At 51.6% G+C, this 21,386-nt stretch overlaps 1 protein-coding gene across 3 annotated transcripts in view; it reads left to right on the top strand.

Moving 5' to 3' along the window:
- Positions 1-3,907: 3,907 nt before the first annotated feature.
- The window catches only part of WASF2 (WASP family member 2), a 33,262-nt gene continuing 15,783 nt past the window's right edge, over positions 3,908-21,386 (top strand). The window contains exons 1-2 of one of the 3 annotated variants that reach the window (XM_086764987.1): positions 3,908-3,979; positions 20,794-20,947. In XM_086764987.1, the coding sequence (XP_086621113.1) occupies positions 20,818-20,947 (130 nt within the window). In that variant the 5' untranslated portion in view covers positions 3,908-3,979; positions 20,794-20,817. Of the gene's footprint in view, positions 3,980-20,266; positions 20,297-20,369; positions 20,489-20,793; positions 20,948-21,386 lie in introns of those variants that run through there. The other 2 variants (XM_086764988.1, XM_086764989.1) reach the window with 2 other exon arrangements.

A 21,386-nucleotide genomic window follows, 5' to 3' on the forward strand; every position in this document is an offset into this window, starting at 1 on the left:
CAGAGCTCTGTCTAATCACAGTCATTATCTGGGAGCAGGTAATGGGCATCTTTCCCATCTTAATTTGAAAACAGAACCGGCGAGAGCAGGACACCGGGGACGGAGCACGCTCCTGGCAGCCGCCGCCGCCGCCTTCAGATGATTTTTGGGTGCCGGTGGCTTCGGCGGGCGCCGGTTTGGGACAGGGGCACACGCAACCCTCGGCACAACGGCTTGCGCCCAGCCTCGTGGCTCAATAAATCCAGCAGGAAGGGTCTTGCTGGCCGGCATCCCGCATGGCCGGAGCCCGTCCTTGCTGCCGCAGCGATAAAATCCCCCGGCCTTGTTGTTTTTTTTTTTTATTTTGGCGGCGAGGAGGACGATGGCGGCTCTCCCTCCTCCCCGCGTCGCCGTCAGAACTTGCCCCCGGCTCGGCCCACCGCGGCCGGGTCCTTCGTTAACAAGGACTCGTCCCTTTTATCCCCATGGCGGGAGGGGACGGGGATGGAGGTGAGAGGCGAGGATTTCTCCCGGGGGCCGGGAGGGGAAGGCTGGGTGGCGTTGGAGTTTCGTTTGCTGAGATACCATTAACGAGTGAGCAAAGGTTGCGGAGTCTCCATGGAGACAAGACAGCAAGCGAGACCGAGCGGGTGCGCAGCTGAGGTTAGAGCTGATTAGTAAATGTCAGCGGCGCAGCAACTGCCCGCCGCCACGCTGGCTTGGGGACCCGGCGGGCAGCGGGCGCCGCGGGCACCTCACGCGCCCCGCGGGGATTGAGCATCCCGGGCACGCTGCACACCCCATCCATCCCACGGGCCGCAGTGCACCCTGGGTATCCCGAGCATCCCGGGTATCCTGTGCATCCCACGCCCCCTGGGCACCCTATCTGTCCCACGTGTCCCATTCACCCCGGGTACCCTGTGCACCCTGAGCACCCCACACGTCCCACACACCCCGAACACCCCAGGTGTCCTCTGCATCCTGGGAATCCCAGGTATCCCATGCACCCTGGGCACCCCAGGTGTCCTCTGCATCCTGGGAATCCCAGGTATCCCATGCACCCTGGGCACCCCAGGTGTCCTCTGCATCCTGGGAATCCCAGGTATCCCATGCACCCTGGGCACCCCAGGTGTCCTCTGCATCCTGGGAATCCCAGGTATCCCATGCACCCTGGGCACCCCATTCATCGCCCGTGTCCTGCTGCACCCTGTGTGCCCCGTGCATCCCGCGTGCTCCGGGCACCCTGCGCATCCCACGCGCCCCAGCTCACGGCTGCGGCTCGGATTGATGCCAGGGTGTGGTGGTTCACGGGAATCAGGGATGCAGGAGAAGGCGGAGCACGCCATTGGGTGCGCATTTCCGGAGCATCCTCGCAGCTCCGGTGCTGACAGCCCCGGCTCCTTTCCCGCAGGGATGCAGTCGGCGCTGCTCTGCCCCTGTGCCACGCTGCAGGGGCTCCTCGGCCATTTTGTGAGACGCCGGGGAGCAGGACGGCAGGGCCGGGACAGGGGCGGTTGGCCGGGGAAGGGGCACCCAAGGCTCCCTGGCAGATGGTGGGTGACTCCAGAGAGCTGCTTGGCCGCCGTCCCGGGGCGAGGACGTGGCCGTGCCCTTGTGCGAGGCCAGGGCTGCGATCAGCTGCCGTCTCCTCCCTCCCGCGCAGGATGTCCGCTCCTCCATCCCTGGGTCACCAAGAGGAAGGATGAGGCTGGACCTCCTGGATCCCACTTCGTTTTCAGCAGATTCAAAGCCCAGGCACGGCGGGGGGAAGCGGGGCTGGAACGAAGCCGGAGGCGGCAGCAATTTATGCCAGGCTCTGTCTGGGGTTATCAGGGGTTTGGCCGCGGCTGGAGCTCAGCGGGGAGGCAGGAGCAGCCCAGCTGCCCTTCCCTGTTCCCCTGAGCATCATTTACCTCCAGCAAAACACAGGGAAGGCACCTGGCAGGCAGAAGCATCCCTTTTGCAGAGAAACAAGTGTCAGGGGGTACCGAGGCTGAGGGGGGGGGGGGTTGGATCCTGCAATTTAGCAGGTATTATTCAGCAGCTATAAACAGAGCCTCTCACACAGCCGGGGAGAGATAAAGGTTGCGGAGCAGATACAGATTAGGTGGTTCCCTTGAGGCTGTGACACCTTGAGATAGAAGCAGATCTTCAAGGGAATGGCTCGCTGGCAGCCTGGAAAACCTGGAGCCGAGCGGCCTCCAGCAGCGCCTCGGCCCTTGCTTTGCACCCCTAGAGAGGGACATGGGGGTGCTGGGGGGCCGGAGGGTGCTGGGGGCACCAGGAGGTGTTGAGCATCACACCCAAGGCGGCCGCACGTGGAGGGGGGGTGATGCAACACGGGGAAGGAATGGCTGCTCGCAACAGGCGCACGTGGCCGTCTCGCCCAGGAGGAGGTGGCGGCGGTGGCAGGGAGACCCCAGGAGCGGGCAGGGAGACCCCAGGAGCGGGCGAAGGCTGTGCCATGGGGCAGAGCAGGCAGGAGCTGCGGGCGAAACGGGCGGGCACGGCACAAACCAGAGCGACCCCCGGGCTGCCCCAGTCAGGGCCGCTGGCGATGCCCGTCGGCGATGCCCGCGGCCAGGGCGCCCTCCCCGGCTGCCGCCGCGGCTCCCAGCAGCGGGATTTGTTTGCTCCCCATCGTCGGGGAGTGCTGGTGATTCACTCCCTGCGCTTCGGTTTAGAGCAGGAGCGCCCTGAGCACCGAAGAGATACGGCTGCGCCCGGTGCCCTTCATCCCGCTCCCTCTTCCGCGGGCAGAAACGAACCCGGCGCTTAACGCTGATAATCAGGCAGGGGAGGAAAGATTTAATATCCAGGTGCGCAGGCAGAAACGCCGCGTGCCGGTAATTTTTGATCAAGTCTTTGCTCCCGCCGTTTCAATTTTGGCATCGCCTCGGCCCTGCCGAGGGCCAGGCTGAGCCGCAGGGCGCTGCCGAGGTCACTTGGGCTCAAAGACGGGCAGGGAGCGGGGCTTTGCCCCCCTCGCCCTGGCTTGGGCGCAGACGGGGGGGCTGAGGACCCCCCATGCTGGTTTGGGGTGGAGGTGGATGGGGGGGCTGGGGACCCCTCGCCCTGGTTTAGAGGCTGGAGGCAAATAAGGGGCTGAGCCCCCAACACCCCGGTGTGGGGGCTGGCGATCCCCTGCCCCGCTTTGGCTCTGGAGGTGGATGGGGGGCTGGGGACCCCCCACGCTGGTTTGGGGTGAAGAGGGCTGGGGGGCTGGGACCAGCCCAGCACCGTCCCTGTCACTCCCCTGCCCCACTGCCACTCCCCCCACCTCTCCCCAAAGCCCCCCACCCCTCCCCCCGTCCAACTCTGTCCCCTCCCCTTGTGTCCCCCCCCCCAGCCCTGCCCCCTGACCCGCACCCCACACTCCTGCCCCTCTGACCCCTGTCCCGCAGCTCCCCGCCCCGCCCTGGAGTGACACCCCCGCTCCCCCAGGTGGAACTTTCCTCCCCGGGAGTGAGACCATAGAGGCGAAAGGCAACACCAAAGGGGAGCTCTCGAGGGGGGGGAGTACGGAAGAGAGAGAGCCCTCTTTCCTCCAAAGCCACCTGGAAGAATATCGAGCTCAGGCGCTCCCAGACGCAGACCCCATAATTTGAAAATGTCGTGGCTGTGCGTGGTGTCTCGATTCTCCTCTCTGCCCCCGCAATCTGTCCCAAACCCGCGCGGGGATCGCCCCGTCTTCTCCCCATAATGGTACGTTCCTCCCTGTTTACTCTCTTTGCGCGGCCGGCTTGGGTGGGGTTCTTCTGCTGCTCAAGTTTCGTACGCAAGTGGCGTAGGGAGGCTTTGATAGACATCCAGGAAAAGCCAATAGCGTGGTAGTATCGTTGGCCGGCGAGCCAATGGCGCAGCGGACCGGCGGCCGGGAGGAGGCGGGGCGAGGCTCGGTCAGGGCAGGGAGGGGGAGCCGTGGAATGGCGGACGGCCGGGCTGGCCCGCCCTGGTGGTAGCGAGCCGAGGGGGCCGGAGGGGACAGCGGCGGAGAGGGGTGAGTACGAGAGGGGCGAACGGTGACTCCCGGGGCCTCCCGGGCCGCCTCTTCCCCGGGGAGGGGGGCGGAGGCGCCGGGGTGGGCCGCTAGGCCCTTGCCAAATAGTGAGCCGTCGGGCTAAGCCGGGCACTGTTTCCTGCCAGATAGTGAGTCCCCGGCCGGTGCGGGCCCCGGTGCCCCCCGGGCTGGGGGGTTTGGGGCGAGCCTGGCCCCGGCTTGGGGACGGAGAGGAGGAAACGGCTTCGTTCCTGGGCTGACACTTGCCCAGCCCCTCCCAGGGGCCATGGCTCAGCGCAGGGTGTGTGCCCTGGGCCGTGGCTGGGCTGGCCGGAGGGGCTGGGGTGTAGGGAGGGGGCAGGCCCGGCCGGAGAGGGGTCAGGGCCCTGTCTTGGGTTAGGAAATGCCTGTCTGCTGGGCTCTGCCGAGGCCTCGCTGGTGTCTGCTGTCCTGGGGCCGTTACCGAGGTCTGACTTAGCGGGGAATGTCTTGAGGGGGGGCTGCGGAGAAGGGGGGGGGCTGCAGGGTCCCCTCTAAGGGAGAGGCAGTGGTGCTGTTCTGGGGGATGGGGGTCCCTCCCTTTCCAGGCTGATTGCAGCCTTTGCTGACCAGGTTTGACATCAGTGCTTGTGCAAACGTGTGCTTGTCTGTGTACAAAGTCTATCTGTCCGGGTGTGAGCTGGCTGCCCTTGGTGGTGCAAACTCTGGTGACTCTGCTCAGGCAGTGTTGCTGTGAAAGCGACTTCTTCCTCCTGGCTGCCTTCCTGCCGCACAAGTGATGCACCCTTCGGTATGCCTGGCTATGCTTTCAGGATGTGTGTGAGCCCCTTGACTGTGAACTGTGGGCACACAAAATGTGAGACTACTTGGGGTGAGGCTGTGTGGGTGCTGTAGCATGCTCTGGAAAATGTTTTCTCCAATACTAAATCCCTGGGCGCTCTCTGAAAGGAAGCTTTGGAGGTTGCTAACGGGATATGGTCAGGTAGTTTGGTCAAGTGCACTGACCTGCCCGTGACCTCTGACCGTATTTCTTCTAGAGAAGAAGTAAGTCGTTAGGGAATGTCCTTGGGGTTGCACCTCACCAGCGTTTAGGTTTGTGCTGGGCTTGCTCCTTTGGGATTCAAATAACATATGTCCTTTGGAGAAAGGGAAGAGATTGCAGCTCCACCTTGGTGGTTGTTAGCTGACCTCAAGGACCTTCCCATGGTAGGATATATTTTTTTCCTGCCAAATGTGAAACTTCTGGCATTACAGTTTTACTTTCATTAGTAGCAGTAGCAGAATTGGACACCTCTACGTAGATCAGACCACTGGTGGGACTGCGTGATGTGTTAATGCCAGGAGCAGGCCTGTTCGATCAGATGCTAGGAAGCACTGAATGTCTAAATCTTTCAGCCCTGCAGATGTTGGTGGACATGAAATTATATTAATTAAGGTTAAAAAACTTTTATTAAGTACACTGGCTGCAGGCAGGGTCATAATTGACAGAGCTCTCTGTGACCCTCACGCTTGCGCGTCCTTCCCAAAGTCTTGTGAGATGGAAAAGTTGGAAGTAAAAGATGCGAGAAGCCAGCAAGGTTTATGTGTGTGTGCTTCCCTGGGACAAAGTCAGGGCAAAATGTTACTTTATGGGAAGTACTGAAGTCTGTGTGCTTGGTCACATGAGGAAGGGGAATAATTGTGTTTTCCACGCATTTTAAACGTCTGCAGAATCAGTTTCTGCTCAGTGCTGCAGGAATTTGAAGTGCTGCGTTGCGACACTTTTCATTCCGATTTGCCCCTTATTGACCTTGAGTGAGTTTTTGTCATAGAAACCAATCCAGAGTTTATTCCAAAACTTAGTTAAAAACAAACCAAAGCTAACATCTACCCGCTGAAAACACAGACAGCGTGTTGATAGAGTGACTTTGAAAATAAATACACTTGCATTCACAGCCAAGGACAAGCTTTATCCAGGAACTGGGACGGAGCAGACCAGGCGCTCTGGTTCTCTTTTTTTTTTTTTTTTTTTTTTTTTTTTTTTAAAGATTGTGCTTGAAAACAAAGTTTGAATGAGAGAGCTTATCCCAAGCTTTAGAGACCCTAACGCTGATCTTTGGTCAAGCTCCAGTTGTCAGTATTGTCCCTGGGCGGGTTGGTGAGGGTGGGGATCAAAGCCAGGACTCCTACCTTCCGAGGCATCGGCTTCTGCTCGGGTAAAAGCCCTGTTCTGGTTGGGATGAGGAGCAGCTTCGCCAGCTCCCTGTGTCGCCCGGCTGAAGCGGAGTGAAGCCTTGCTGTACTCCGTAAGCGCGGGTTGTGAGAGGATAAACGGCCAGGGGCGAACTGAGTGTGAACTTTCCCTGAATTGTCTGTTTTTACTGCTATTGAAGGGAATGTGATTTTTTTTTTCTTTTTAATCTGTTTGGTAACAAGTTCAAAAAGTAAATGCCCCAAATTCCACTTTTAAAAAATTTAAACAAAAAAAACCCCTTCTGATGGCTCACGCCTGTCAGATTCCTTCCTCTTCCCAGCTGGGAAGATAAAGCTATGTGCTGCTGATCAGGTTTTTCCAAACCGCTGCGCGGTGACATTTCCAAGACCCCTGCTCCCATTTCACCGTTCCTACACCCCCGTCCCCAGCCCTGCAAAAAGACAGTGGTGTCATGAAACTGCCTGGTCTCAGACCGCAGGCTCCCCCCTCCTCTTTCTCACTCGGGCTTCTCGCCGGCCTGCATTCCTAACAAATCTTTCAAGCTCTGGTTTTACAAAACTATGCTGAGGGGTGGGTAAGAGGATGCAGGAAAGGAAGAAGAAAATACGGTGTGTTTCTAGCTACTTCGTTTTGTACAAATCCTGTTTGGAATGTGGTGTGAAGTGAGGGGTAGAGGCTGGAAACGGCAGCCCGCGCGTCTTTAGGGGTCTGAAGGCATGAGTTAGTGGTAAAATTCTTTTAAGCAGAGGATAAAACTGCTTTCCCTGGGAATAACGTGACACAGCGGACAGAAATGGTGTATTTTTAAGTCATGGCTCAGAAGGTATTTGTGAGCAGTGATTCATTAAAAAGAATACAACCTTTGTGATAACTGCCAGCCCAGTTTCTCTGCGTGCCTTGAATATATCTCATTCTTCAGGGCTGGTCTAGGAAAAGTTGATTTCATTCACAAAGCTTAGATAATCGCAGAGTGTGGGTGGAGGGGTTAAAACTTCAGTGATTGCCTCATATGCATATAGTTACAGCAGCAAATCCATCTCTGTTCTTTTTTTTTTTTCTTTTTTTTTTTTTCTTTTTTTTTTTTATTTTGTGGTGATAGAAGAACAAAGAAGGTTGTTAGGATTAATGTTTCCACAAAATCAGGTTAGTTTTCTTTGACAGACTACAATAAGGAAGATTTCGACAAGTGTAACACTCAGCTTTAATCCTTCCAGATAGTTTCTCTCTGTGAGCTTTCGGGACTCAAATATTTAATAACTTTAAATATAAGATTTCCGTTTTGTCTCTGCTAGGTTTGATGAGAATACTTAGCCTTTGGTCACTCAGCTGAGCAAAACACATTGCTGCATGTGCCGCGTGAGTCGCTCGCAAACCAGGAAAAGGACCGAACAGCGATTGTGTTTGCACGTATTGCGTACAACGTTCCTGTTGTCCCCACACGGAATGGGACGCCGGCACCCGGCAAAAACACACCCTGCCAAAAGCTGCTTCTGAGGGTTAAACCAGCCGGAACAGACCGCTGCCCGATGGCTCGGCGCTGGGCTCGCTGCTTTGTAGAGTTTCTAAAGTAACGCTGTGCACAGGAGGCAAACCAAAAGCGACGCTTTCACTGTGCGGAAATCTGGGAAAGCAAAATGCAAAACTCTTTTCCCAGCCTGTCTTATGCTGTGCTGCTGTCTTCAGCAGCGCTCTTGCTTCTAATGGGACCTGTAGTAAGAAATTGTGTATTTGAGTAGTTATTCTCGCTGTGCAAGGATAAATATTTGTGAGATCTGGCCCTTAGTTACTGCAGATTAACATTTATTTAAATATTTTAGGTATTTATAAACACTGGATTTAAAAAAAGGCGTGTGGAAATGGCTTCTGGGTAATAGGCAAATAACTGCTCGGAACAGAACCACCCCAGTGACATTTACTTCCTTTGTATTTTTGCAACTCTGTGTCATAAAAAGACGGTGTGTTTTCTTTTTTTTTGAGGAGGGGAGGCTTCCGGTGCTGCCTGTCAGCTTGCTGACAGGAGCTTCTACAGGTGGTTATCAAATTCAGGCCTGATTCTCATTTATGTAAGGTCTGTTTTTCCATCTGAAGGTCTGCAGGATTATTTTTTTTTTCCTGCCTAGGAGGCAGTAGGAGGGAGGTCCTCTCCCAGAAGAACTGAAATGTGAACTTCCACGTTATTTTGTTGAGCAAGCAGCGCGGCGGCAGCGCAAAGCGTTAATCACATTCTCCATCCCGAGCTCGCCTTCGCTGCAGTAATGGGCCTGGGAAATAGTTCCTCTAGATCCTACCCTAATTCTTGAAATCGCAGTAAAGCTTTCTGGTATTATGTTGCCGCTGGAGAAGTGGTGGAGCACAGACGTATCTCAAGTATGCATCTGCCAGGCAATTTAATGAAGAAAATTTAAAGGACCAGGAATCTTAATTGGTCTCCCGGAAAGGGGGTCAGTGGCGACATGCTCTGTTCCTTCAATGCCTTCTGTGTTGTCTTCTCTTACAGAGCAGTATCCCAGGCCTGTTTTGGGGAGAAGTGGTGGTTTAAAGGATGCTGTGACACCAAGAGAGGAAGAAGGGAGATGCCTGTGAAGCAGCAGCAGTTAGCATTTGTTCTTGAGGGCTTAAATTTCTGCATGGGAGGCTGTTGCTGTGCCACCGCTTTAGAGGAGCTGCTCCGAGACCACTGGTGACTTGGAGGGTTTGATTCTCCTGCGTTGCTGTGGGAAGCGGTGAATGGTTGAGAAAGGGACGGACAACGCGCAGAGAGCTGGCCGCTAAAAATAACTTGTTCTTACTGCTGCCGTGAATCAAACATAAACCAGGAGTTTATTATTTTGGTTTCTGCTGAAAGTGCTCAATAAGAATTGAGAGTTTCTCTTTTGTTGTCTGATGCAGCCAGATAACCTTTCTTCTCAGAAGGTGCTTGTTTAGTATGAATGGTGATACGTTTATTTGAACAAGTCCTTGATGAAGCAAAGACGCACGTAGATTTGAGATTAAAATCTCCTAATTGTAAGGTGAAGGGCATAAAAGGCAGCGTCTCTTCACCCTAGCGTGTGATAAATGTGGGGCTTGCTGCCCCGGGGTTTCAGGGATGCTGACTGTTTAGGTGAGTTCAGGAACTGATGAGAGCGCTTTATGGAAGTGAAATCCGTAAAGGACAATTAAATGATAGCGTTTGCTTCCGCATGGTCTTAAGGTGCGGTGGGATGCTGCAACGTGGAAAAGAACAGCAGGGAGAACTGTTGTGGGCTTGCCTTGTTCTCGTGCTCTTTTCTTTGTGCGTCTGATGTCTGGCCACCCATGGACAGAGGATGCTCGTTTATCTGGAGGCTGGATGACCTAGCATGGCTATTCTTGAGTCCTCTGGCTTAGTGTTTCTTGTCTTGTTTGTTTGCTGATGCTTCCGATGATGTTACAGAGCAACCTGCCTCTTCTGAGCCTCTTTTTCTCCCCGCTCGTAAAACTGGGCTAATGACTCTGACCTTTTGTTTGTAAAGCGAAAGGAAAAGGATCAACAAAATACTGGAGCTTATTTACTGTCATTACTGAAACGATGAGCGATGCCACTTTGCGGTACTTCAGAGAGGCTTCGCTTATAAGATGCTGGAAATCCCCAGAGAGAGAGAAAATGTTTCAGATGGAAAAGGAGGAGGGGGAATATTCTTCCTGTTCTTGTCTCAAAAGTGTACTCTCCTGCGAGGCATGGGGGTCATAGCTCCAGCCACCTCCCCTCCCAGCTGAGCTGTTTAAAATAGCCGCTGACAATCTTTGCTTTTTTTCCATAACAGCCAAACGGGCTGGTGTCACTGGTCGCATTGGAGCGAGTTCTGCAGAAATCGTTCACATGCTGGCGAGTTTTGCAAAGTACTTTGTTGACCTATTGTATTACCACTAATAAGACTGAATGCGGTTTTAATTTCTCATTTCCTCTTTCACTGGATGCCCTTTTCCGACTTCTTAGAATCTTACTTCAAGTCTCTGTATAGCAAAAGTCTTTTTCTGTTGCTCAAAGAATGAATGATGCTTTGCTTTCAGACAGCTCCGCGCTGGAGGGCTTTAAGTGGCATTGAGAGAAGGCTATCAGCCGCAATATCTGATGTATCGGTGTAGCTGCGGTTCATGCGTGGAGTGCGAAAAATGGGATTTAATTGGGAGGGAGGGGGAACGGCGGCCCTGGCTGAATGGATGGGTGAAAGTTCCCCGACCACCCCTTAGCCCAGCAAATAGTTCGCTGAGTGCTTGCCAGAGCGGAAGCGAGTTCTTTCAGGCACCCTGCTTTTGTGCACCGTCAGAAAAAGCACACGCTCTTATGGTTTTGGCCTTGCAGCTGCAAAAAAAAAAAAAAAAAGGCAAGCGAGAACCGTGCACACACCCAGATCCTGTTCTTTCAATACCAACAGCTGCCGAGCTGATCCTTTGCTGGAGGAAAGCGTAGAGCTATAAACACAGCTTGTGTCAAACCTTTACCTTCTGTCTAGGGCAGCGGGAAATAACTGGCCGCTTCCCTTTCGGAGGCTAAATTAAAAACGCGTGTAATTAACTCATACAAAATAGCCGTTTGGTGGCTATTGAGAATTCAATATTGTATCAAGGAGGTGACATCTAGGGTCTGGCTTCACATGAGAGATTTCCATAAAGCAGCTTATTACAGACCTTGTGGTGAGCTTTGATAGAAGGTCTTGCATCTTTAGCATCCCTAAAAAGGCCCAATCTCTCTTCTCCCAAAAAGATCGGTTCAATAAAGTGGTGGTTTCAAGCGTTCTGAAGTAGTTTTGGATGGTCCAGAGCCTGGAGTTCGCACTGCAGATTACATAAGGTGAGATCACCACTGGGCTCAGAACATGCAAAATGGAAACAACTACAGCTTAGAAAGAATATTTTTCTGACTGTCCCGAGGAGATTACACAGGCATCTGTCACCACGGCCAAGCTGAAATCTGACCCTGCTCTGTCAGGCTAGGGGGGCTGAGTGAAACAGTGGGGCCTTGCTGAAGTCTGCCTGGACCGTTGTTCGGTCCCGCTGGCTGCACGGATGGAGAAAGTGAGATTGTCATGCTGTTGAGCAAAACCAGAAGACCGCTACTCACAGCTTCCTGCAGCTTTGCCTGCAAATCCCAAATGGCAGCCCGGGATCATGCGCCGTGCCCGTACGTTGCACAGATGGCTCGTGCGCGCACAAAAACCAGGTTCTGTGTTTCTGCGGGGTCGCCTCGCTGGGCACCTCCACGGAAGAACTGGGTAATCCCAGACGTGGGGCAGGGCCCCTCTCCCCCAGCTGCGGTTCCTCTTCCTGCCCTTGGCCAGGACAGTCCATAGGCGTGGGAAAGGAGAACTGCCTCGAAACCCCCAGATACATGGTGGCTTTGGGTGCTGGTGGGGTGGCGCCTGCCTGTTCTCCCGAGCTCCCAGCAGTACCCGTCTCACCTGGCTTCTGAGATCCAAAAAGCAGATTTAGGGTCTTAATGTCGCATCACATGTATCTTTTTTTTTCTTTTTTTTTTCCCTCACAATAGAAAACCCATGTGTTATTTTGACTTTATGAAGACACTGTTCATAAACCATTTTAATTTAGATGCTCAAGGCTGTTCTCTTGGGGTTTTTTTTGTGACAGAAATCCCAGTAGATATAACACTTCTGGAAAATATCAGGGAGCCAGTGTCTCCCCCCCACCCTCGTGTCAAAGGTTAACTTAAAATATTAATGCTGCAAAGATTCATTTAAGATATTAAAACTGTTCAGGCAAGAATACATGTACATATTGTAATTACTTCCTTTTTCTTACAATTAAAGTAATTGGATTATATTTAATGAGCTATTTACATTTAATAATTAAGAAAAGACTTATCTTTCCAGTATTCCCCAAGTGCAGCAGAAGGGTGGGGGCACTCAGAGCTGTGATATAATTATCTAGGCGTGAGTTGAAACTGAAAGAGCAGTTGAGCTGTATAGAAAACACTTGGAACTGGTTTGTTCCTACTCTTTCATTAATCAAAATAGTTTAGTGTGTGTTAAAGGAGGGGAGGCTGAGCTTAGCTGCAAATGAGCCAGAGTTTATCTGCTGAAAAGGAAGGTTAAAATATGTTCAGACTTCGGGAATAAGTCATTTAGAAAAAAAAAAACAAAAAACCACACCCTCTGTTTCCGTATTAATTACCGAGCGCTGCCCTAGAATGAAAATGTGCTGATGTATTGTGAGAGCTGCGCTTTGCGCCGAGCGCTTTGTTAGTGCTAACAGGCACAAGCCTTTCCTCTTGCTGGAGGAGGCTGGTGTGAAGGAGAGGAAGAAAACATGCTATCCTCATTAGCAGTAATTCAGCCTGGGAATGAGCGATTCAGCGGCGTTCGCTTTAGCAGCCACGCACCCTTTGCAGGAGCTGGCCCGTGGTTCCGCGCTGGCATCCCCGCAGCGACGGCGTGAGGCTCCGGTCCCTGCAGTACCTCCAGGTGAAGCTGGTGGGAATGATGCCGCTTGTGTTGCCGCCTGAATTGCATCTCTTCTAGTCAAGACCACCTGAAGTGAATTCAGTGCTGTTACAGACTTCCAGGCTTGGAAAATGAAATCTTTGTATTTTATCGGGAGCTCGTTTTGCCTGGATTGGGACAGAAATAAACAGATGACTTTGCCATGAAAGCTCCTCAACCTTGACTTTTAAGGACTGGCTTTTGGGGCGGAGCAGCAATCCTGTTTCAGTAGACATCTCTCTCTTGGGTTGCTGTGGCTGCTCGCCCTGGGTGTTGTTGCTGCTCAAGGAACTCGTCTGCTGGGACGGGTTAAGGCTGACTCGTTGAATAGTCTCGTTGACTTCGGAGAGTGGTTTGGTGTCGTTGGTTGGAGACCTCCTGCCGATGGACCGAACCCTGCCCACGTACCCCTACAATACTTGAGAACCTATGGTGGGTTTTCTGTACCTGAGTACGCCAAAGCTACCTGTTGATTGAAGCTCGTGATACTGCTCTGTGTTGTCGCTGACCTTGTATCCTTGCCAAAATTATTCAGAGGTTTGACAGAAAGCCTTCTGCTCCCTTTGCTGCTCCTGTTTCCTAGGAAGCAACAAAGCCAGAGCTCTTCTGGCGCTGAAAGAGCCCTGCCTCTCTCCTGATGTATATCCTCACAGCAAAGACCTTGAAACCTTTCTGTGTCGGAGCTTTAATTCCAATTTAATCGATAGTTCTGTATCCTGCAAATCAAATCCCTGCGACAGCTCTCTTTAATTGAGCTAAACTGCCTCTCTCTTGTCACATCTCTTCTAGAGTTTTACTTAAATGCATTTGTTCTGCCTGTATCCTAGTCAGACATTGATAGGAACGCCAGGTGACTGGCTTTGTTTAACTTGTTTTTCAACTAAATGAATGGAAACATTAATTAGGGCAACGCTGTGGTTTTAGGAATAATAATTTAAAAAAAAAGTCTAGGTCAAACTGCTGGTATTTGTGCTCCAACAGAAGCCAGGAGGATCTGTATGTTCCCTGTTAGTGACACCCCCATCCTTCCACTCCCAGCTTGATTTCTGCCAGCAGCTTCAAGCAAGTCCCTCTCCAGGAGAGCAGGCTGGCATTTATTCCAGCAAGATCATCTCCAGTAAAGCTGATAACAAAAGTTTAAAAGGAAGAGCCAAATTTTCAGTCACACCTGTGCAATCCCCTTGAGGGCAGTAAATGATGACGATAATGCAGGAGCCAGAGGAAAAAAAAAACACAGAAAATGGCTTTCTGAGCCTCTTTTGCATTTTTCAGAGCCAGCAGACTGGAGAGGAGGGGGGAACAAGGGGGGGGAGAAAAAAAAAGTGTATTTTTTACTCAGGGAACTGAGCGAGCTGAGTGTTTGTTGTCTCAAGGACTCCACAGCGCGCTGTACAATGCTTCGTTATTCTGCGAGATCAGGGCTGACGTTGCCTGGTGTCAGAACATCGCTGTGGAAGCGTGCGGCGCTGCTCTTGCCCCACGCTATTGCCGAAACATCTCTTTCGTAATGCCGGCAGATCGTATCTGCAAAGTTCTCTGGTTGGGGATTGAAGTGGATTATTAATATACAGAGGGGTTGGGTACGGGGTGGTTTTTTTTTTTTTCTTTTTTGGCGAGCGGCTGGCTGCGTTCTCCTGAAGGCCCCGTAGTTTTTGGTAGATCCTGCTTCAGGAAAGCTTTCGTGCCGTGGTGGGTGAAAACGCAGCCTGCGCTTTCCCTCTTACGGCTGGTAAGAGACGGTGGGCAACGTTTCCCCCTGCGCCCGGGGTGGGGGTTTTACCCGTGCGTCTCCCCCGTGGCTTTTGGAGAGAATAGACCACTGTGAAAGGAAGCAGCCCTGCAGCTGCCCTTCGCCGCTGACTCCTGCTCAGCTGCTGGCAGAGCGGGCTGTTAATGACAGATGAGCCCGTGACGCGTTTTTGGGAATGAATACTTGTTACAGCTGGCGGGATGGAGCGGTTTGTGGCATCACATGGCAGTTTGCTCTATAATTTCTCTCCCTATTGCTCGGATGCAGCACTGATTGCTAGGTCTCTCTTCGAGCGTGGAACTGTAGCATTTCTGATTGCTGCATCCCACTTCTCCGTGGTCGCTTTGTGAGGTTGGATATAGCCCTGAGCACTCAGCAGAGCCTTCTGCTGGATTTTTTTTTTTTTTTTTTTTTCCCCCAGTTCTCCATGTGTGTGTGTGGCTGCTGCTTCCCTTTCTGCTAGTCTTTTGGGGTTACATAAAAGCCAGTCTCTTTCTGGCCATTACAGCTACATGGGGGAGTAGTTACTGCTGAGAAAAGCTTGAAATTTGAAGCGGAGTTGTCACAGACATTAGAAAGAACAGTCAGTCTGTGTTGGCAAGCCACTGAGTTAAGTCTCATTTCATACTGATGGGAATTTCAGATCTGATTATCTCCTTCCTCCCTCATTCCCAAACCTGCTGGTGTGTCTAATCCCCCGACGGGTTCTCCTGAAGGCTGCTCTCCAAGGCGCTTAGCTGAAGCCTCGGTCTCCTTGACTATGCTGCCTGTTTGTGTCCAGGCAGAGGATTTTTTTTTTTTTTAAGCCCTGCTGAGGGCAGGTTGATTGGTCAGCCTGACATACTTTAAAATCAAGCCTAATTTTTCTCCCTTTCCCCCCGAAAATGCACTCTGTCCTCCTTAGGTGCTTTGTGCTACACCAGACACTATGACAGATGATATCACTGCTGGGGTCCAGATTTATTTGCAGATGGTCCCTGATCTAAGAGGTTGTGTGTCACATTGAGTGGGGAATTACCCAGGTGACTCCCAGTAATGCTATGCTAGCTGGTCAAATACCAGCGAGAACCAGAACCTTGCCAGATCCCTCGCTCCAACTCGCCTGTTATTTACAGCTCTTTGTGTGCGGTGTGTGCGTGTGTCTCACCTTGTTCTCCTGCCTGCCTTCTCCTCCGCACCGCTGTGTCGGCTGTGCTATCTGCCTGCTGTTCCAAAAAAAAAAAAGGGGCTGGTTCCTCTCTTGCTGTGCAGTGCTGTTTTCTGCTCTGCTCCAAACTGCTTGTTAAGGAGTATTTGCTCTGAGTTGCTGTTTACAGTTGACAGAACTCGCGTTGGAAAGCAAATACTCAATCCTAAAATGTTCCTGTATTGCTTCTCAATACTTGTAATCAAAGTCTGTCTCCTTTATTGTTCGTAACAATTGTCCAATTTTACTGTGCCAGCCCTATTTATTAAAAATAGTCAATAAGATGCGGCTTTGTGCGCAGGGTTTATAGACTGGCAGTTCTGGTTTGAAACAAACCGATTGTACTCGATTCCAAGTCCAGAACTGGGATTCCTGAGTGATCCGCTGCAGCAGAGCTCACGGGGAGAGCGGTCGATGACTTGCTGATAAGAAATCTTGAAGCAGCACGTTCGTCTTGAATTTACCTCATCCTTTGCTCAAAGTGCTGGATTCGGAAAGGCAACAATTGCAAGTCCCTTTTTTTTTTTTTTTTCCTCTTTGCGTGCCCGTGTTGCGCCATGCTTGTTCCTCAGCGCCCCAAGAGTATTTACAGAAATAATTGCCAAAGTCAGAATCCACTTAAAGACTGGTGAGCAAGGCGTTCAAGGTGAGAGCTAATTGTGGAGGGAGCGGGCTGTCGGATCGGTGAAGAAGCCCTTTGTGTGGATCCCGCTTTCTTGGAGAAATACGAGGCGTCGGAGACCACTGCGTGTGCAGTGAGCTCAGCAGTTGGTAGGAGGGTTGATGCCAAGCAAAAGCCGGGTGAGTTCTGGAAACGAGGTGCCAGTTGTGGCTAGAAGATCGGTAGGAATGTAGGAGCGGTGAACTCAGCTTCCAGGGCTTTTTTTTTTTCATGCTCAGCAAACTTTTTCTGGGCCGGCGCGGGGCCGTGGAGCGGGCCGGGGCTCGGCAACGCGTGCGTAAGCACTTTGGGAGAGGGAAATTATGAGGAATTCTGGCAATGCCCGGCTGGAGGTGGGGCAGCGTACAGCTGCGGGGAGGCGAGGGGAAAGGAACTACGGGGCAAAGCTGGGTTTTTCGGATGGTTTGGCTTTTAGTCACTGCCGTCATAACAAGGCTTGGAGCCTCCTTCGATTCAAGCCGGGACTTGGAGACTTCAGAGGAAATACTTGCCCTGAGCAGGTAGGAAGGTTCTGATTCAAGTGGCAGAGAAAAATAATTTGTTACCCTAAGAAAAGCCCTCACTTCTTGTTTTTAAGAAGGTGTGAAGCATGGTGGTTGGGAGGATGGGTGTTTTGAACGTCGATTGATGCAGCAGTGTGTGTGGCTTTGGCGCACAACTGGCTTCAGCGTTGGCCCGTGTCCTTATGGCTCTCCCAACCAGCGGTGCTCTGCAACCAGCAAAGATTACTGAACTGCTTTCCTCACATGGCTAGCGCTGTGGTTCAATTTGAGGCCTTTCTCTTTTTCCATATTCATCAGAAGTCCGTTGCAGACGGTTTTCTGTTTCTCAGAGGCAGTTTCCTTTTAACATACTCCCTCTCTTCTCCCGTTACAGCGGGATCGGGGCAGGTCCTCTGTGCCCGCGGCGTGCCGTTCTTGCAGCCGCTTAAAAACAGAGTATGTGACACAAACTGAAACAAATGCAATCTTCAGCATTAATAAGCAACTGGAAATGCTTATCTTTGCCCGAAAGATAGGGATATGGGGCCTCGCAGTTCATTTAACTTGCTCCTGAATGGTAGGATTTAGGGATAATGTATGGTCTGCGGCGGTTACGTGACAGTGACTAACGCCTGATGACCAGTCTGGCTAGCTGGGCTGGAAAACTGCTGTGCTGTCATGCCCTGGCCGCTGAAAGTGAAGCAGTTCTGGATGGCCCTTGCTGGTCGCATGCTGTCCATCAGTTTCTTAATGACTCTCTTAAAGAAGAAAAGCAAGAGCCTCCTGGAAGGCTTCTTTAGGTCTGTCCCTTCCTTGTTTCATTTGCTGTGTCCCTTCCCTGCCCCCAGCTGTATGCCTCGTGCTGTCTCCAGTGCTTTGCTTCCTCCTTCTCCCTCCGCTCTCATACCTTGTCCCTTCTCCACACTTGATTTTTCTGCCCCTCCTGACTGCTGCTTTTGAAATACACCACTTAGTTTCCAATCTGGACTATTAATCTTTGTCCCACCTACTCATGAGGCATGAAGGTTTTGCAGGAGCCCATTAGCTCTTATCTCTATACCCACCTCCTGGGGAAAAACCAAGGTCTTAACAGCCAAGAGCCTTCTTGTGGGGACTCTGACTGCTCTTTGCGCTAGTGTTGGCACCGAGCTCTGGTTGTAGATCCCAGATTTCCTATTTGCCTGCCTCCACCCTTACAAAAACATCTGAAACCTTGAAGCTCCTTGTCCTTCCGCTCAGAGGAGAGGAAATTTTGCTTTAAAATGCCTCTTATCCCAGAGGCTGCTGGGAGAGCAGAAGGGTGGTTGTCCACAGCCCGTCCTGTCCTCCCCGCCTCGCTCATGTCCGGCACTCCACGGGGTTAATCTCCTCTTTTAGTTTGACTGCTTCTTGCCCGATCCGGTGCTCGGAGCAACAGCGGGGCAGCAGAGCCGTGTCCGCCGTCGCCTCGGGAAGAAGCGATGCTGCCCGGCTCTTTGGGAGGAGGGCTGTCGTAGCGATCACGAGGGCGAAACTCTGGGTTCTGCAGTGGAGTGTGGCAGGCTGCGCGGGGAGGGTGGGGGTGGCTGGCAGGATGAGCCAGGCTGTGCAGAGAGTGTTTTTCTTAGCCCTTATCGCTGCTGTCTTGCACCGGTGCAAATTCATGATGTACGTGTGCTGTACCATTGTTATTTTTCTTCTAAAAAAAAATAATAAAATCAACTTTCGCTATTACTCTTTGCTTTTAGTTTCAAAGCATGCTTTGAAGGCAAACACTTTGCAGGGGGCTGTATATAGACAACACATTGTGAGCCTTTGTTTATTTGTGGGTATTTGGGGCATAACTCCATTTTTCTGCCCTGTTCTCCCCATACTTGCAGAGATTAGTGCTCCCTGCATCTGTCTGACCTGGCTACCTATCATCTTTGGGGATTTTCTTTTTTGTCTCTCTTTATACAGGCATGCTCACATCTCTTCCCCCATACGGGTTTATTTTCCCTCTTGCTGTTTTCCTGCTGTCTGTCCTGCACCTTGGAAGGTTTCCAGCTAGCTTTGCCGGATGGGCTGTCCGCTGCGGCTCTGCGGATCCCACCGCCTGTGCTCCCTGGCCGAGCCCTGGGGAAGCACGGGGGAGAAGCTGGATGCAGGCAGCCTGCAAATGCTGCCTTGTTTATGAGAGCTGCTTGTTGGTGCAGACTGCAGTCTGGGGGGAGCTGGGAAAAGTTTGTCTGGTGTAAAGCGCTAAAGCTGACAAAAGATGGTAGGGCTTGGGCTGTAATCGATAAAACACGGGGTATTTAGGAGCCAAGGTCAGAGTCCTTCCTTAGTTCACCCTGTTCTTTAAATATCCCAGCAGCTACTGATGGCTGCTGCAGTGCTTGGATGCGGTGGTGAAGAACAACATGGGCTTCAGTCCTTGGAGAGTCTCTGCTTTTATTTCTGTGGATGCAGGTCTCGTTCCCCATCTCTGTAAGGTTTGGGGGACCCTTTCCTTGAGCAGGGACGAGCACGCAAAATCCCTCGCGTAAAGGCGTTGCGAAATGGCAACCTACATCTGCTTGTCTGGGAGATATCCGTGTGCCCCGGTACGCTGCGGCTCTTGAACTCCTCTGCCTTAATGGGTCAAATTTAGCAATTCAAAATCTGGCTTGTGAGGTAATTAGGAGGGATAATGCCCACTTCTTCCTCTTAACACCCTGATAGAAAAGCATCCAGGAAGGACTCCTGGACCTCAAAGATAAGCTGCCAGCTGCCACAGAGACTATCAAAGGGTGGCTCAAAGTCAAGAGCAAACAGCTGATTTTTTTTTTTTTTATGGTTCTTGGGTTTTTGCTATTGGTGACAGGAAGCCATGTTCCCCAAGCTGTTAGCTTCCTGTTTTATTTTTACAGCCAGCCTGAGCAGATCAGTGTGCCTATCGCATGGGAGCTGGCTCCTTCTCATGGCTTGTTCCTCAGCTGACCTAGAAAAGTGATTCTTTCCCCTTTTAAATTAATCAAGAAGTTGGGATGTATTTGCTTTCACTTAGTCTTAAAGATTTCAGGCATGTATCATGCTCCTTGTTCTGAGCTCTATTTACCCAAGTTTCCTCCTCCGTCTTGGAGAGCAGACGGTCTGAGAGGGAGCTGTTCGTTGCTTCAGTGTTTCAGCCTGGTAGCAAAGGAGATTTTTGTTAGTTCAGGACACTGACCTGCACATAAAAGTGCTTTCTGTCTAAAGCATAACTTCCGGACACTTGGAATTTCTTCTTTTTTTTTTTTTTTTTTTTTTTCAAGAAAGAACTGGAAGTTTGTTCCGATTGTTGTATAATCAGTCTTGACTTTCTTTCTGAGCGCTCTCTAGTCCTGCATCCTGATTAGAGCTCCCTCAACATGAAACTGCTGTAGCAGGAAAACAATGGTCCAGTGTAAACCTTGGCCCCGGGGGATTTCCCAAGGGAAGAGGGGTGCAGCCTGCAGGATAAGGAACAGTCACCAGAAAGTTTCCTGGTCAGCTGCAAGCGCTTCCTGTTGTTTCAGGAGAGCCCTGGCTGCTGCTCCGGGAGAGGGGCACCACACATGCTTTGGCGTGCTGGAAGAAGCTATTGGTTAGGGTTTTTATGTTTGTTTGGGTTTTTTTTGGTTTTTTTTTTTTTAACATCTCCCGTCTTCATCCTCTCGGTTTAAGCAAACCTATTGACTGCAAGTTTAAAATCTTTCTGAAGAAGAGCTTGTAAGACTCGCCCAAGACGCTGCGTGTGAGCGCAGGAGGAAGGAGACCGCTGAGAGGCGGCGGATGGGTAGGAAGGGAGCGACGGCTGCGGTAATGCCAGCAGCACCTTGCGTGTGGGCAAAGCTGTGTAGTTTTCCATCTCTGCCTCTGTACCTGAGCTGGTGGGGCTTTGCTGTCACCACAAGTCTTAGAACAGCGGGATCTTTATTTCTGATGAACCGGTTTTATAAGGGTGGCGAGGGGGGAAAGAAGGCTTATAAATAAAGCCATTTGAGAGCAGGAAAAACGAACACCATGGCTCTGGTGTGCCTGGAATTTGCGGTTGAGTAATCCTTTCCTGTTTCTTTTTTGGGTTGTTTTTCATCTTTTCAGAACAGTGCCTGAAGCAGGTCCACCATGCCGTTAGTAACGAGGAACATTGAGCCAAGGCACCTGTGCCGTCAGACGTTGCCTAGCGTTCGAAGCGAGCTGGAATGCATGACCAACATCACCCTGGCAAATGTCATTCGACAGCTGGGCAGCCTGAGTGAGTACCATGGCGAGCCTGCGCGTTGCCCTCAGGAGTCGCTAGTGCTCTTTATTTAGCTCCCTTTCTACTCCTGTGTTCCTATTTCTCCCCCATCTGCCTTCCCTGGGTAATGCTAAAATGTTTTCCTAAAGAAATCTGATGCTAATTTCATATCCCTGGTCCCACAGCCTTCCCATCTAAGAGAAAATGGGGAGGGGGGGGGTGTGGATGTGTGTGCGTGCGCGAGAGGCTGCAGCGAAACTGCAGATGGAAGGATGGAGCACAACTCAGGCTTGTAAAATGGGAGGCTCTCCCAGCAGCCAGGATCTTGTGTTGGAGAATGTGCCTGTAATTGCACGCGCTACTAAACGGAGCTTGACTGTGTTGAATCTACGGCGTGTCAGTAGTCTTATTTTTAATGAAAGATAATTAAAGCACACACGCAGAAGCCGCCTGT

This window comes from Chlamydotis macqueenii, chromosome 22 (genome assembly GCF_036417535.1).
Source record: "Chlamydotis macqueenii isolate bChlMac1 chromosome 22, bChlMac1.mat, whole genome shotgun sequence".
Taxonomy (NCBI): domain Eukaryota; kingdom Metazoa; phylum Chordata; class Aves; order Otidiformes; family Otididae; genus Chlamydotis; species Chlamydotis macqueenii.